The sequence below is a fragment of the Pteropus vampyrus genome, unplaced genomic scaffold, assembly GCF_000151845.1.
Source record: "Pteropus vampyrus isolate Shadow unplaced genomic scaffold, Pvam_2.0 Scaffold81, whole genome shotgun sequence".
Classification (NCBI taxonomy): Eukaryota; Metazoa; Chordata; class Mammalia; order Chiroptera; family Pteropodidae; genus Pteropus; species Pteropus vampyrus.
This window is the reverse complement of record NW_011888862.1, coordinates 4,489,354-4,507,082: the sequence shown is the minus strand read 5'-3', so window position 1 is coordinate 4,507,082 and position 17,729 is coordinate 4,489,354. Positions and strand designations below refer to the sequence as shown.

The following is a 17,729-nucleotide window of genomic DNA, read 5'->3' as shown; positions in this document are numbered from 1 at the left end:
GGCCCTCCTTTTGGTCGTTGAGATTGTTACCATATTTTTTAGCACTCTGCACACTACCAACTTGCCAGGAAGTTAGACTGCTAAGCCATCAATCATCAGAGAAGGAAAGCATCTATCTTTCTTTAATGCAGTTACTTTTCAAACTTTTTGCACCAAAGATACATTGCAAGAACTTGGAAGCCCAAGCTCTTTGCGCATACAATTTACAAATATTTAAATATGTACCTCTTGTGGAGGTACAAGAATTTGCAGTGTTCTCACTGAGCCTTTCGGTGATGAATGATCAAGAAGAGACGGAATGGGGCCGGCTCACACCTTGTGTTACAATTGTCCGTGGGCTGGGCCAGCCAGGCTGGATTTCGAACGATCGTGTAGCATGATGTCTGTGCTTCCAACAGGCACGAAACGTATGGCTCATCAGCGTTGGCCTCTGTGCTCCACGCCCTCTCCCACCAGACACTCCTTGGTGGAATGTGATTTCCCAGGGACTGTTCATATTTCTTTTTGTTATAAAGAATTTCAAACATAGAAAAGGAAAGAAAATGGTATACTGAATCTCCATGTACCCAATGTCCACAATTGTATTTCATCTATGTCCCCATCCATTTCTTCCCTCAGAGTATTTTGAAGTGAATCATTTCATTTATAAATATTTCAATTTGTGTGTCTAAAAGATCATAACTTTTAAAGGTAGAACTACAGTTCCATTATCACACTTAAAAATGATGAGTTCCTTAATATCATCAAATAACCTTTGTTCTGATTGATACAGCCTCTGTAGGCGGCACTCTCCATTATCAGGATCTGTAGACTGTGAGTCAGGGGTGAGGAGTGTGGAGTCACAGCTGAAGTCCATTCCAGGCTGTCTCTAGATCTCAGTCTGGACCATGTGCTGGCAGTTTCCTTCTGCCTTCTTTCATTACCAGTCTAGAGACTGAGTCGGCCCAGCAGGTATGCTGAGCTGTTGGAGTTGCCTTTGAAGGCTAATGCCATATTGTCTTGATGTAGGCTGGCCTTTTGTGGGGTATTAGGAGGGTGAGGTCTCACCCGATTCTAGGCTGCTGCGACAGGCGTTATTGTCCTTACGTTAGTTAGAACTACGTTCACCTGTGTGTAACAGGAAGCATCCTCCAAAACCACTGGTTTAAATATGTATGGATTTGTGTTTCTCTTTTGCAAACCCCCAAGTAGGCAGTCCAGGGTGGGCCTGGAGGCCTCACACTTACCGGAGGCCCACACTCATTCTATCTCAGTTCATAATTCTTACTACGTTCGTAGTACGTCACCTTGTGGCCCAAGACAGTCGTTGGGGCAATGGCCACCATTTGCCCTCGGACATCGAAAGGAGGAAGAAGGGAAAGGCAAAAGGATACTGCCAGCTCTCCATCTTTCTTTTATAAGGGATTGCCCTGAAAGTCCCACCCAGCAACTTCTACACACCTCTCATTAGCCAGATTCAGTCATATGACCACACCTAGTTGTAAGGGAGGTACCATTTAGGATGTGTGTGGAGTGTCTTCTACGTACACAGAACTATTCTAGATTCAGTGGAGCATCATTTAAAGAGTAGTTTCAGCCCTATCCCCATGAAACTGACATTTCTGGTAGCTACTTCCAGTGCTTCGTGACTGTAATGGGATTATACACTTCCACCCACTTTTAGCTACATTACCCCTGAGTCCCATAGGGAGTGTTGAAATGACATCCTCTCTGACTTTGGTCTTGGCCAGGTCACGTGCTTTGACGGGTGGGACATGTTAAAGTGACCGTGCATGATTGGTTTGGTTCCTTTTGCTCCTGACCTTGGCTATGAGAGAAGCATGTCCTAGATAGTGGCCACTGATTCATCTTGGGACTCAGAGTGAGAAGACATGTAGAGGCCAGCCAAGTCCAGCAAGACCCAGAAAAACTGCAGCCTGCCACAGCTTTAATGCAAGCAAAAATTAATTTGTGAGCTTTTGGGCAAAAGCTTCTTGATAAATACACCGGTGCTTATAATGTCTGCAAAGAAAACTCAGAAGCTACAGATGACTTATTAAAATCAATGAGAGCTTAGAAATGTTCAAAATCGCCTTTCTAGTCACATTTTTAATCCCCAGCAGCAAACTGTTCAAAAACATAATTTAAAAATACTAATTACCGTTAAAAAGTATGTTAGAAAAAAGTTAAGTCTATGCAAAATCTTTACGGAGAAAATGACAAATCCTATAGAAAGACATTTTAAAAGACCCAGATAAATCGAAGTAACCATGTTTATGAATAGGAAAACTCAGTATTATATGAATGTTAATTCTTCCCAAATTGGTCTATAGAATCAAAAGCATTCCAACCTCTTTCTACCTCTCATTTGAGCTTGAGATTTATCTTCAGCCGCCTTCTAGCTTTTGTACAATATACCGAAAACTAAATATTCAAGTTCTATTTATACAGATGATATTTATATATCTATATCAAACTCAGTATGAACTAAGACAAAGGCACCACGGCTATTTCAAGGCTGCTTCTGTTACATTCCTTGTACTTCTGGATGGCCCGGCCATCCTCCCAGGCACCAGAGCTAGAAAGTTCGGGAGTCATTTAATGCTCTTCTTTTTTCCCATTCTCCATCACCACTGCCATTGCCTTAGTCCTAGCCTTTGTCCTCGTTTGGACTATTGAAATGACCTTCTAACCCATTTCTCGTTTGCCCTGAGAATACTCGCTGGTGGCGCTTGCGGCTGCAGCTTTTACCCTGTGATAACTCGCGGATCACAGTCCTAACCTTACCCCGAAAGTTTGCCATCCACCTCCCATGCTTTTCAGAGAACGACATCAAAACAGGACTGATGCAGTTGGGACAATTCGTTTGAACAGAAAACAGATGTCCAAAGAAAAAAGGATTGCAAAAAGGATGCATAGCCAGATTCTTATAGCACTGAAACGATGTGACAAGAAGGAGGCGACAGTGTTGCCAGCATTCCCCAACGATACTGTGATTGAAGTAGACAACAGAAATGGAAAGCAAACTAAGAAGCCGCGTGTCATTGTGGATAATAACAGTATGGTAGCTGTGGACTTGGCTGATCAGATGATCACTTCTTATCCCACTGAGCGCAAAAGGCACAAGTTTTGGTATAAAACTTTTTCTCCGCCTTCTAAACATTACAGTGCTGAACTCCTCCATCCTGTTCCAGAAGGACAATCCTGAGCACATGACCAGCCATGTAAACTTCAGACCGGCATTGACTGAAAGAACGCTGGAAAAGCATCACAAGCCAGGGCAGGAACGTCTTCGAGGTCATCCATGCTCTGATGATGCCAGGCCTCTTCACCTGTCTGGAAGACATTTTCCCGAGAGCGTACACCAGCATCAGGGAAACAGAGTCCAACTGGTCGCTGCAAAGTTTGCTGCTCGTGCAACGACAAGGATGGCGAGAAGATCCAGAGAGAAACACAATATTTTTGTGTGGAATGTGATGTTCTGCTTTGTGTTGTTCTGCGCTTTGACATTTACCACTCAAAAAAAAAATTATTCAATACCGATCGTCATATACGTTTCTGTTACATTAGGATGAGAGACCAGTTCTGTTTAGAAAGAACTCCAAGAACGGTGTTTCTATTTTCTTTTCACATTGAAAACCAGTCAGATTAGCTTCAGCCTCAAAGAGTATGTTTATGTAAAATTAAATTAACCCTGGCAGTGAGCTGCACTTTTGTTTCTAAATGGGAAATGGGCTAAATAATCTTTGTCTCCTTTCTCTTCCTTTCCCAAACCATGTTCCACATGTGTGCAGGAGTGATCTTTCTAAATCTGATCATCTCGACCTCTAATTAAAACCCATTGCCTTCAGGATAAAACCCAAACTCCTTCAAGATTTCACCTGTCACCCCATCTCTCATCATAATTCCATGTGCAACTTTTCCCCTGCTAGTTGCAATTCTTCAAGCTTGTCAAGCTCTTTCTCTGCTGTTTTTCTTGGAATGGTTTTCCTTCTTCAACTTCTGCTTGGTTAACTCCTACATGTACTTTCAAGACCTAGCTCAAGTGACACCTCCTTGGTAGAACCTTCTCTGATCCCATCCAACTCTCATATGTGTCTTCTTCCAGAGCGTTTATCATCACAGTGCAGTCATTGACTTTCTAGTCTGTTCCCTCACAAGATTATGAATCCGTTTAGTACACAGACTGTATCATGTTTATGCCTGACTATTTACATCTCAGGTGATCGTGAAATGTTTATCTACTCTTCTCATGTCTCATAAAATGTCAGCTCTAACTTAATTAGTGAATCAGAGTATGTGTATAAAGAGTTCTTTTCTCAAAGCAATTTTCACTGAAAAAAGTTGCTCATAGGCTATGTAGTTTTCAATGAGTTTTGCTAGTCGGTTCATGAATGTACCCCCGGTAGTGTGGCGTAAAAGGCGTGTCTAATCTGCTGAATTTTATGTTTATTTCAGTTAAAAAATCTGGACCCGTTTTTACTGCTTGATGAATTTAAAGGTGGTAGGCCAGGTGGATTTCCTGATCACCCACATCGAGGTTTTGAAACAGTAAGTGAAATAATTTGACTACAGAAGTGTGCATTTTAAAACTTGCCTGTCTTCTTAAATTTAGTAATCATTTCTAATAGAAAATTCAATTTTAAAAGCAATGAGTAATAGGCAAAAATTAATTTATAAGTTCCTGGCTATAGACTGGCTACTAGAGAATTATCACGTCTGTTTTATATGAAGTATACTAAAATTGAAATATTTACTGTTTTAATATTGTTTGAATTCGTGCCAATGGAAACATTCCTATTTGACCAGTTAATGAAGAGCAAGAATTGACTTCTTAAAATATTTTTATAATTAAAATTTATTGGAGATGGAAGAGATAATTTAAGGTGTGATTAAAATAATTGTGTGTAGAAAACTTATTCAGAAGTGTGTAACCTCTCGTAATATAATATTTTAAACCCAAAAGAAAATCCAAGAACACTGCGACTTTAAACTCAGTTCTAGGGAATTATGTAGAATCAAGGGGCCGAAATAGAATATAGCCTAAAAATTAGGATTTTAAGGACCTACATATACATTTATAAATTTAACCGTCAAATTTATAGAGATCCTGCTGCATGTTTGTTTTCAGTTTTAGTTAGATACACAGATAAAAATGCGTAATACAATATTGTGGTACTTTCAAAGATTCCCGTTCTTCACACATACATATATTCTTGGAAAATACAAGGATAATTACTTCCTAGTTACAAAGTTTAGCCATCTGCTCCGAGAGAAAAAAAAGAAGCCTGCAGTTTTGGGAAATAGATTAGGGCTTGTCAAGGATTTTAGTGCGTTTGTCAAGCCAGTTATTGAATGAGTAAATATTTGTTGAGAGCTGGCGACACGCGGGCATTGGTGTTGGGCGACCTTTTGTGTGTTAGGGTGTGTGTGTCTGCATATTGGGGAGTGTGGAGAGAAGGCAGAGGGAGGGAAGCTGAGGAAAAACGAGGCCTGACCCCTGCTTGTCTCCAGTATGCAGTCTAGTTAAGGAGGCAAAAGACGGACAGGTAAAGAGTTCACAAGTGCAAGGAAAAGGTGGAATGAACCAAGAAGCTTCTGGAAGTGGTTATGAAGCATCAAGATAGTTGGGTCCCTCTTTCTCACTTAGCCACTTGCTTTCCATTTCTCTTCTCATTCCTTTCACCTACCCTACACTCCTGTTGGATTCTGACTTGGTTCCAGAACATGTCTCCTCACCGTGCTCTTTAGCTTCTGGTACGGACATTCTTCCCAGTCCATCCTGCAACTTCAGTTACCGTTTCACTAATCTTTCATGGTTTTTTTAAATATCACTCTCTCCATCAAGTTTTCCAGACAATTCCAAGAGGATGTACTTGCTCCTTCATTTGGTCCCCATAGCACCATATTTTTACCAGTCTCATGCACATTAGAACATTAGACCCTGTGGTGGCCTCAGTCACATTCCGTCTGTCTTGAATTAGAGTAATTGCCTCAATTGCCATCTCCCCTGGCCCACTGCAAATTGCTTCTCATAACCCACGCATCTCCATGTTCTCCAGTTAGAGATACTCAGTAACTCCTGGCCGAATTTGCTAAAAAGAGATGCCTTTTGCTGAAGACAACGAATATATAAAATAAATGATGAAACACGTTGCTTTCCTTTCGGTTAGGGAAAGAGGAACTGTTATAAACTGTAAACTCAATTTTAAACTCCAAAGGACTTCAGAGAATATTGGTATTTTACTCTTCTGTAGAATTGTTGGTATTTGACTCAAATTTTAAGAATATTCCTTAAAAGTGTATTTATAATTATGGTTGATCCTCATTATTTTGTGGATTCTTTATTTGCCAACTCATCTACTTGTTAAAATTAATTTGTAATCCAAAAATCAATACTTTTGGTGCTTTTGGCAATATTTGTGGGCGTGCACAGACCAGCCTGATGTGCGTGTTCCCAGCTCAGCCTTCATACTGTGACAAGCGTCCTTCTTGAGGCCTATTTAGTGCTACATTTTTCACATTTTAGTGCTTTTTTGGTGATTTCACTGTTTAAAGTGTCCCTGAACTGTAGTGCTGTCTAAGTGCAGGGAGGCTACGAGGTGCCTTATGGAGAAATTACATGTGTTCGATAAGCTCCCTTCAGGCATGAGTTATAGTGCTGTTGGCCATGAGTTCAATGTCAATTAATCAACAATATACATTAAATAGTTGTCTTTAGAGAGAAACCAATAAGGTTCCGTATTTATCAATTGATGAAAATATGACCAGATGCTCGCAGGAACCCACCCCTGTTTTTCTCCAGAAGCAGCGGTTCAGGGTTTGCTAATTCAGTGATCATGGCAACTTTGTAGGACAGAATTAAAGACTCAGCTCTGCCTTAATGTGAACTTTAAAAGTCTGCAATTGAAAACCGAGTCCACTTGTAAGCTCTCATCACCTCCTCCCTGGAGCATTTTTCTACAGGCTTGTTATAAAATTTGAGAGTGCTAATTAGTGCAAAGAACAGTTAGAGTCACTGCTTAAGTTATCTAGAAATAGGTATTGTTATCGTTTTGATCTATTTTCTTAAAGTACTTTTTTTTGGTATCATGCTATACATGTTTTGTGTCTTTTTAAAAAAAACTTAACATTACACTGTTAGCATTTTCTCAGTGTTCTTCAAAAAACCGATCTTTACTGGCTTCATTAAGCATCTGCCATGAAGGCTATATCAATTGATACAGCAATGTATCAGTTGTACATTACTGCAGCAATGTATGAGGGTGCTTGTTTACCCTCAGCATCACCAACAGAATATATTTATCCAGTTTTGCTTTATCTTTGCTGTTTCGACAAGTGAAAAATAATGCCTCATCGTAGGTTTAATTTGCATTTTTACCTGAGTGAAGTTGATTAACTTTTCATTTTAAACCATTTGTTCACCATACGTATTTATATCCTTGCCCTATTTTTCCTGTTGGGTTGCTGGTATTCTTATTGTTGTATAGAAGCTCTTTATATATTTAAAACATGAGGCCCTTTTCCGTGATAGGAGTTGCAATAGTGTGAAGAGGGATTAGACTTGTTTTGCATGTCCCCCAAAGTAAACCTTTGGATACAAAGCATAGGTACAAACCAATAGAAGAAATAGAAGACCTTTATAACAATTCGTTATGCAAAGGTAGAATAGGCTCCCTGGATGGAAGTAATTTTCTTATTTCTGGAGAAATAGAAGCATGCACTGAATTTTAACAAAACAGGTGTGTTGTCAGGATCAATGGTCCTCAAAATGGCTCTGGGCAAGATGAGTCAGTGCTGTGCTGGAATAAAAGATTAGCACCCACGTGAATTTTTTAAAATAAGAAATGAAATTATGCTGTATTATCACATGAATATAAAATATAAATTAATGTACGTATTTTGAGTGCATGCTCACATCTTTTTAACTAACAGTGATGCATGATCAAAGACAATGTGGAGGATATTATCTTACAAAATTCTTATTACCTCAGATGTGATTCGTATATCTGCAGTGGTCCCACCTGTAACCTCAGGCTGCCTCTGAAACAGGATCTGCATTTCAACAACGGCTGAGTGATGGATATGCACGTTAACATTTGAGAAGTGCTCATCTAGATGACCTTCCAAACCAGAAATATTATCATTTTATGAGATGAGAATGAGAACTGGATTTTACCGAGTTAATGACTAATCATTTTTTTAAACTTAACTCTCCAGTTTGGCTAGCTATATATTTTCTGTTAAAAACTTTCCTGAAAATTGAGGAAGAAGGAATGCTCTGGGGAAAGAGGCACAGCTGGTGGTCACAAGACAAAGGGGAAAATGAGTTCAGTATTTCCTGCCAGGAGCTTGGACTCTGCAGAGCATTGTTTTCCAAATGCCTGAATGGTAAAGGGTGGAATAATTTTGCAGTGACCTATTTCTGGTCAGGCCTGATATCTTGATTTGTTTAGGGCCACTATAAATGATCAGAAACAAAGAATGATCTGAAAAACTGGGCAACACTCTTCCCTCTTAAATCCATGCCCTGCCAAGATTTAGTTTAGCTTGAAAAAGCAGTGAAGTTCACACACTGAGAGTCCCGTGTCCCTTTGACCCCCTCAGTCCTGGGGAAACCGGTTTCGTCACTCCTGCTTAGTTGACTTTAAGAACTGATAGGTGTAAAACGTCATGCCTGCTTCTCAGGGACATTTCAGGATGCTCTTGTCCATTATGTTCTTAGTTGGGCTTAGAAATGATTTTAAAGTTTTTCACTACAAGCCTCAGCAGGTTCTTTGATCAGGAGAACAAACCAGCCTTGTTTTCAAGGGCGTGCCCATTAGAGCAGCCACACTGGCATTCACTGGTTGGCAGCCAGCAGCGTTTGCACGCGATGCCTGAACAATAGCCTGGAGAGGAAGGGAAAGGTCCTAGTGATTCACACGAAAACTCACAACTGAATTCAAACCTAATCACGAAAACTCACAACTGAATTCAAACCTCCTGTCTCTCACACAGTCTGCCTTTCTAGCTTGCTGTGCGCTTTCAAAACCAAACCTTATCATTATTGAATCAAGGCCGGGTGGGGAAGGATGGGACTTGATTAAATGAAAAAAAAATATATATATATGTACATATATGTATGTGTGTATATATATATACATATATATATATATATTTTTTTTTGCAAGACTCACAAATATAGAGGACAGTTTGGTGCCTGACAGAGGGGAGGGGTGTTGGGGGGCTGGGAGAAAGGGGTGAAGGGTTAAAGAGGTACAAATTAGTAGTTGATAGATGGTCACGGGGATGGGGAGCATGGCATAGGGAATGCAGTCAGCAGTAATATGTTGGCTAGGTGGAAAACTGGAGGTGAGAAGGAGCAATTAGGGGGATCGTTTTATAAACTATATAAATGTCTAACCAAACTATATAAATATCTAACCAATGTCCTGTATACTTGAAACTAATAAAAAAAATCCATTTTTGGGAAGGAAAAATAGTCTAGGAACACTAGGAGAGAATAATACTTTCTCAACATCATACAGACTTGTTTAATGAACATCCTATGTCATATGTCACACTGAAATATTAGACGTAATTCTGTTAATTTGAGAAAAAAAGACAAGAATGTCTACTAGCACCGTTATGATTTATATGGTCCTGGAAGCTTTGAATCTATTAATAAGAGTTCTAGCTATTGGAAAGGAGGAGGAGAAACTATTTGTAGGTAATTGCTATAAAGGAAAAGCTCACAGTGGCTATGACCAGACGAGCTGGGAGGGCACAGGACTGAAGTTGTGGCTACGGTGCGCGCATGTGGGGTTTAGCTTATACATTTATTTGGCATGATTGGGGGGGGCGCGCGGTGAAGTTAACAAATTATAGGAAGGAAGCTAAAGCCACCTTTACCCCCAGGGTACCCCTTGGCACCACCATGCTGGGAATATCAACCAAAACCTGAATAGAAAATAACTATGCAAAAATCACCGACTTTCTTGCGTAAAAGCAACAACCAGATACGATGAGGGAAACATCCCATTCAGAAGAGCGAGAAGAACCCCATATATTTATAGGGGGAAAAGTTATTCTCCTTTAACCCAGTAATCCTACTTCCGGGAATCTAATAATTTCCTAGAAAAACAAACCCAAAGTAAGAACACAGGCTTATTATACAAATGTTTATTACAGTGCAATTTTTTACAAAGTCAAAAAAGAAGGAACAAAATATTCAGAATAATAGGGGAATGAGTATATATTTGGAAACTATACATAAGGAAATTATTATATATCTGAAAGATGGAATATTATGCAGGGTTATTTATAAGAGAAATATTGTAAATAATTAAAATTTTCATTAATCACAGACTGTTCAAATCAAGGTTTCTCAACCTTGAAACTTTTCACATTTCGAGTGGATAATTCTTTGCTGTGAGGGGCTGTCCTGGGCTGTCTGGCAGCATCTTTGGCCTTGACCCACTAGATGCCTTCAGCACCACCTAACTCCAGCTGTGACAACAAAAAATATCTCCAGATAGTTGCCAACTGTCTGCTGCAAGTAAGGGGGCTGTCAGATTGCCCCCAAGTGAGAATATGTGAACACATAAATACATGAACACATAAACATATGTGTTCATGCAATGGTATACTGCACAGCCATGAAGAATGTCACAGCTTGATATATCCTAATACAGAACAATCTCCGTGATAGTTGGAAAGCGACAGGAGCGAGGTGCAGAATTGGCAGTGTTTAAAAAGGAAATGTGAAGGTACGAAAAGACTATACCTTTATTTTTTAAAATGATTTTTTATCAGTTTTATTGTGGGGAAGAAGGACTAGTTTAGTGAATGATTACTTCCACAGACTACATTGATGCGAAGAAAATAAAATTACGAAATTCATGTTTCGGGAACACAAGAAGATGGTGCTTAGAGAAAAAAACAAACATAATGACAGATACACATATATATTCGTGAAACTTTTTATAAAACATAGTGGTTTTTCATATATTCGTAAAATTATACAACTGTCACCACTACTCCAGAAAGAAATCCCATACCATTTATAAGTCAGTCCACATCCCCACTCCCCCCAGCTTCAGGCAACTACACTTTCTGTCTTTATGGATTTGCCTATTCTGAACATTTCATATAAAAGGAGTCATACCATATGTGGTCTCCCATGCCTGGCTTCTTTCGCTTGGCATAATGTTTTCAGCATTCAGCCATGTTGTAGCACGTGTCAGTACATCATTCCTTTTCATGGCCGAATAATATTCCATTGTATGGACATAACCACATTTTTGTTTATCCAGTCATCTGTTGATGGACACTTGGGTTATTTCCACTTATGCTTTTATTCTTGGGTATGCCCGAGTTATCTCTGAAAGGGTACATAAGAAACTGGTAATGTACTTCCAGGAAAGGTTACTTACTGGGTGATGAGGGAGAGTGGGAAATAGTTAATTTTCACTCTAACCCTCTTTTTCTTTTTGTACACTGAGAGTTTTGAACTATGTCTGTTGCTTCATCATTTTAAATACTGTTATTTTCAAAATGCCTTCTTCACATGCCGTATTCGAAGGTAAAAAGTGTTCCTGTAGTTGTGGAGCTCCCGATGCTCACTGGCCCTCCAAGAACTCTGGCTGAGGCCTCTGACATGGGTCTGCCCCCTGCACATAAAACCGAGCTGATTCGTGTTCTGCTCTAGTCAGCCAGATAAGCTAATAACATATGGCAGTGTGTAATGGGGAGGGTGACCTAGGGACAGCTTCTTCTAAGAAATATTCGTGGACCATTAGATGTTCCTATGACATTTAAAAGAGTACTTCAATTTAAAAATATAACTTTTTCCTCTTCCACATGTTCCCTGGCTAAACAGAAATTAAAATTGTGTGTATGTTTGTGTGTGCATGAACCCGCACACATGTGAGTTTAGATGTGGGAGTGGAGGACTTCTCGTTTGCAAGAAAGAAGATGTTTAAGGGGGAATAAGAGACATCAAGTTGAAAAAGTTTCACATTCTGAGGAGGAAGCTAGCACTTCTAACAGAAACGTTTGAGAAGGTTTCAGGGAAGATTTGGCCGTTTAGTAAAACCTTAAGGAATAAGTTAGATATGACGCCCTGGATAGTGGGAGGAAAGATGGAGGGCACAGTATGGGGAGACGCTAGAAATGGCGAGTAGTTTGTTTGCACTTAAAAATTGGCCGTGGGGGGAGCAGGTGGGATCTAAGGCTGTAGGTTGGGCCATTGATGGGGGAAGGCCTTGAAAACAGCCCAGTCTCCAGTTAGGAATGAATAGCCAATATTTCATATCTTGAAACTCCTAAGGTAATGCAATTGTGTTAAATTAAAACCATCTTTAGTCTAAAAGTTTGGCTTTTAGACTGCCTGTGTCAGCGGTTCTCAGCTGGGGGTGATTTTGCTCACACGGGAGTCCTGTGGCAGGGTCTGGAGACATTTGTGGTTATACCAACTGGGGGTGCTGCTGCCATCTAGTGAGCAGAGGCCAGGAATGCTGCATGCCACTCAGCCTCCTACAGTGCACAGTTCCCACAGCAAGGAATTAAGCCCTGGACTATACCAGTGAGCATAGGTTCACACGAAGGAAAGTGTCAGGTTAACTGAAATATTCTTTGAAAGTAGTCCAAATTCCCAACGAATTTTCCCATGTGCCCCACCTCCACCCTATTAATAATTACAAACAGGAACCGTTCACATCCGAGAGACTGCATTCCTAGAGTTCTTCAGTAGACAAAGTGGAGGGAGGATGTAATAAAGACCATAAACCAGTCATCAAACATTTTCTGATGTCACCAAATAAAAAATACTTCTTTTTAAGTGAGACTAAAAATAAGTCCAAAATAAATTAACATAGATCATTGCAGGGTAAAAAGCTTCTGTAACTCTTCAACACTATTAGCAAAGCTGCTTCATACATCCATCAACAGACCCTTAAAAGGAAATGCCTGACCTTACAGGATTAAACCCAGATGACATCTGCCATGCAATGACATTAGCTACCAATTTTATGAGAAACTTCACATGCTTTCTGTACATTACTTCTAAGCCTCCCGACAATCCTGAAAAGTAGGACTTGTTAGTCCCCCCGCCCCCCACCCCACCATTTTACAGATAAGAAACAGAGGCTCTGGGAAGTGGTGACTTGTCAAGCTCACACAGTCCATGCAGGGCAGGCTGGTGCATGTCCGTGTGACCCCTGGCCCACACTTGACCACTCTTCCATGCTCTTACTCTTTCTGGAACAAAGTTGCTTTTCTGTATATCTGATACTGTCTTAATGCATTGATTGTCATGTTAATATCATTGGAAATGATATTGTACAGGTGACAGATCTCCAAACCGAACACCTTATACTCTCTGTGTTACTTACCGTGGGACCCAATGCTTTCATGGTTCAGGGATCTGAATTTTCCCGCCTGTCAGTACAAACTAAAGCTCTCAGTTCTCTGAACTTCTGATATATTGGGAAATGGATTACGTTAGTTGACTGCCTGGCTTTTTAAAGATAATCTTTTAACTTGTTGCAGCCACAAAGAGGCCATTTATGATCTAAAAATAATAGCATAATAATGTAAGTTTTAATGGCTTAAAATCTTTTGTTACAACTAAAAATTTTTTTCCTTCTGTATACCTTTTTTGCCCCACCCACTCCACCTTTCCCCTAATATTCCAATCTTTTAAGGAACAGCTAGTGGGCTGCTTCCTCCATGAATCATTCCCCTGTTCCTCCATTCTTCCTCATCAGAACTGATCTTTCTTCTGTGATTCCACTGGGACTAATTGTACTTCTCTTTAGCATTCACTTCTCTTATCTGCATATTTTAGTGGTGTTTCTCTTACTGGAGTCATACCTCCCCGAAGGTGGAGAAGGGGTCATTGTGTTCCTTTTGGGTGATTTCTGACTTCCTGCATCTGAGTTCGTGATGACATTTCCCCTTGTCCAGGCTGGAACGAAAGAAAAAAAGAGAAAGAGAGAGAAATGGAGATTTAAAATTGTTCCAAAACTTATTTTAAAAAGATGAAAGACTAAAAATTGGCCTCCCTATATCAGACCCCCTTCTTGAAGTCCCAAATTCGGAGAACTTGGCCCAATAACATCAAGTACAATGAGCATGTTATGGCGCGAACGATTCTGAGACCCACGGAGCCAATTGAGATTAATTATGAGCCTTTATTAGCCGGCCGGCGACTGACTCTCTACCACGCAGGGCTAGAGGAGATCAGCCCCGAGCTTTCAGAGCAGGCAGCTGATAAAGCTCAAAACCATATCCTGGTGGTCTCCTGAACAAGCCAGCAGATTACAGAAGTGGAAGTTGGCTGTTAGCATATCTTTGCCCGGAACAACACCCTTAATTAACAAGTAAATGGATTACAGAAGCAGACATTGGCCATCTACATATTTTATACAATACACTTCCTAAACCACACACAAGCAAGTAGGACAACTTCTGATATCTAAAGATATTTCTTCCCCGTAGCTGACTTAGCTAGTTTGCTCACTTGAAAATTTTCCACCCTTAACAAACACATGCACTAAAAGTTTGAGAAATTAAACCCTTATAATGAATTGAAACGGAGACTGATAATAATGCACCCATCAAAAGGTGTCAGCTGCTTAAATTAAGTATTATTGTAATGAAATTTTAACAAAATATTAAAACAAGGGGGAAATCGACCCGATTCCCTTAAAACTTTCTCTGGAAGAGCTCTGTGAGCCCCAGATCCACCTGTGACCATGTGTGCAAGGGAACAGTTTCAGGTGCTTCATTCGTGTCTGCCTCGAAAGCCTTTAACTAGAGACTGTGCGGAGCAGTGAAACCTCCCTCTGCACTACATCACAGCTCATCTCTCGATGATTAGATGGCAGCCTGTCACACGGATACACGATCTTTAAGCAGAAATACCATGTATGTTCCGCAAGACATAGTTATCAGTGACTCTATTAGCAAGACATATTGGTGAGGTCTGATTGCAGAAAAACAGTGAGCACACATCGTTAGGATCAGCAGAGGGCACTCTTAAGCAACAGTACTTCTAAGTATCCACTTTCCCCAGGTGCAGACACAACACTTTTCTATGTAGGAAATATGGGTAACCATAGAAGTTGTCAAACCATTCCCTTGATGCTCGTTCACTGTAATGGGAAATAAAACAATGGGCATGAACACCTTGACCACAGAGTTACAAGTTGTAGGTGGTATCAGTTGAGAAATTGGCCTCATGATTACATGGGGAGCCAGGGGTAGTTTGTCTGAAGACATTCACCAAAAGGTTGAATCCTGATTGGGATTTGAAGAGGAAAGGCATTCCTGGCTCTGGGATTCTAGAAGCAGCCAGAAGATTCTGAGGGAGTCTGCAATTCAGATTGCCTGAGTAGTTAGTTCAGGAATATGATTATCATAGAAACTTGGGGTGTGTTTGTGTGTGTGTGTGTGTGTGTGTGTGTGTGTGTGTGTGTGTGAAATTTTACTCAGACTGAAAAGAAAATTAGTAGATTTGGAAGACGTTTGAGTACGGGAGCAATAGAAAAATATAAAAGGAAACTTGCCTTTCAGTCAGTTGTTATTTTCTGTGTAGTTAGATGTTGTTGAGTAGAACTCTTCAGTGTCAACACCAAAGAGGGATCCCACGATCGCGTCATCTCAGAGTCCTGTGGCTGCTTGTCCCTCCATCGACCTGTTCTCCACTTCACCCAGGAATCACGAGGTCTAAGTTTTCTGTCTGCGTATGGTAGTATAAGGACTCCTTCTTTGCTAGAGGAGGCCCGTTTGCCAGAGCCCGCCTCACATTCGGCAGTCCTGGCCACTCTTGCAGCTCCCATCAGATCCCTGTCCGAAGGCAAGCACTGTGCTCACAATGCATACGTTACTGCCAGATCGGCACCAGCATTTGTGAGGCAGCATGGGAGAGTGACATAGTTTTATTCTTAGAGACTGAAAATGTTAAGTTCTTGCTCCGCTATTGTTAATGGTGTAACCTTAATCACACTAAGCCACATGTTTTCATTGATAACATGTAGATGATAATATATTCCCAGGATCAGATGCTTTGTAAATGCTGAAAGGCTATACAGACACACGATGCTGCTATTCATTCATTCATTCATTCATTCATTCACCAGATCTTCAGTGCCAGCTATATGCTCTAATCTTCAGGATGGTAACATTCCCTTAGGAAAGACAGATACATGAATAACCAAATAATTATACAATAGAGTCTGCCTTCGTGAAAAGACTAGGAAGAAGAAAGAAATCAAGATAGGAGGATAAAGAACAGATTGACCAATTCGATGAGATGCTTGGGGCCACCTCTCTTGGTGACATTTGAACAGAGGCCTGAATGAAGAGAGGAAGCAAACCATGCGAATATTGGGGAAATTCATCCCAGGAAGCGTGAGTGAGGACCTGAGGGATGACCCATGATTAGGAACTCTGCCCCTGGAAGTGTGGCAGATGTGCTAATTCTAGAATTTACTGAACACTTGTTACATGCCATGTTCTTGGCACACATCACCCCACACTCGGCGAGTGCGTCTCCTACATCCATGTTGTTACATGAAGAACTGAGCCTCCAAGAAGTTAATGGATTTTGCCCCACATCTCAAACCTGGTAAATTCCAACTAGGGCCCCAAAGCCTGACTGGTTCCCTGAGGCAGGGCCATGCCGGTAGGGGGCAGTGTGGCAGGAGTCCCTGAAGCATTGGCACATCTGCAGGGTTGTGGCAGGAAATATCAAGGCATGACCCATTAGAGCTTTAAAATATTTAAATTTGCCCTTTGACCGAATACCTAGTCCATGATCGTTATCTTTTCCTTTTTTCTTAAAACCACCTTTTGGTACTTGTGATGGTGTTTATGTGGAGCCGGGATTGGATGAGCCAATTTAGTGGGGTGATTTTTCAGATTTCTTAGTGATTGCTCAAGTAATTCAAACATTTAAAAAAAAATAACTTGGATTCTTAATTGTATGGATTCAAACATTATGTTTCTCTCCTTGAAGATCAGTTAGCTGCTTCTACTATGCAGTATGTTCTTTGCTGGCCTCTCTTATCAGCCATAACCTCAATTCATGGGTTTTTTTTTTCCTTCTCTTTTTCCTACTCAGCCATCAAGAGAAAAAAAGCCACCATTTTAGAGCAAATGAAAAGAAAACATAGTTTTATCTATAACACACATTTTACTTAAAGGAATGTCTTGTATCTGTAATAGCAAATGAGGTCATCGCACTCTAAATACCAGTCAGAAAGAAACTATATCTTCTGCTGTGATTCTTCGGAATTAATTTATACCTCTTTGAAGTACACCTTTCCTAAATTTCACATCGCCAGTGACACTTTTCTTTCCTTACTGTTGTGAGTTTGGGTCCTTTTCGTTCCAAATATAAACACTCAAAGAAATAAGAACCGACGAGGAAGCAGAACTATTTAGTAGAGACCCATGAAAAGTTTAGGAGCAAAGGACAAAGCAGAACCAGGAAGCCTGATGGCAAGTCCTTGAAGAAAACACCTGTTTCACATTACACATTTCTTACTAATTAGACAGATGCAACTCTTGAGTTTAAACATAACACTCTCAAATCTGTCAACCACCCACGGCAATTCTCCAGGTGTTTGCGATTATGTAATGACCTAAAATATCATCTGGATTGTGTCAACTCTCAAAGTACTGCTCGAGTTTTTGAAAAAATCCTTTCCGGGCATTCATTTATACTTAAATTGTCGGTGTAACATTTATAGCACTTTCGC

The 17,729-nt window shown here is 40.4% G+C and overlaps 1 protein-coding gene across 1 annotated transcript in view; it reads left to right on the top strand.

Annotated features, from left to right (window-relative positions):
* Window positions 1–17,729, top strand: part of PIR (pirin) — an 89,327-nt gene that overhangs the window by 5,265 nt on the left and 66,333 nt on the right. Inside the window, exons 2-6 of the mRNA XM_023532347.1 lie at window positions 4,438–4,530; window positions 5,603–5,605; window positions 13,831–13,846; window positions 16,656–16,661; window positions 16,722–16,732. Of these exons, the coding sequence (XP_023388115.1) occupies window positions 4,438–4,530; window positions 5,603–5,605; window positions 13,831–13,846; window positions 16,656–16,661; window positions 16,722–16,732 (129 nt within the window). The remainder of the gene's footprint in view (window positions 1–4,437; window positions 4,531–5,602; window positions 5,606–13,830; window positions 13,847–16,655; window positions 16,662–16,721; window positions 16,733–17,729) is intronic.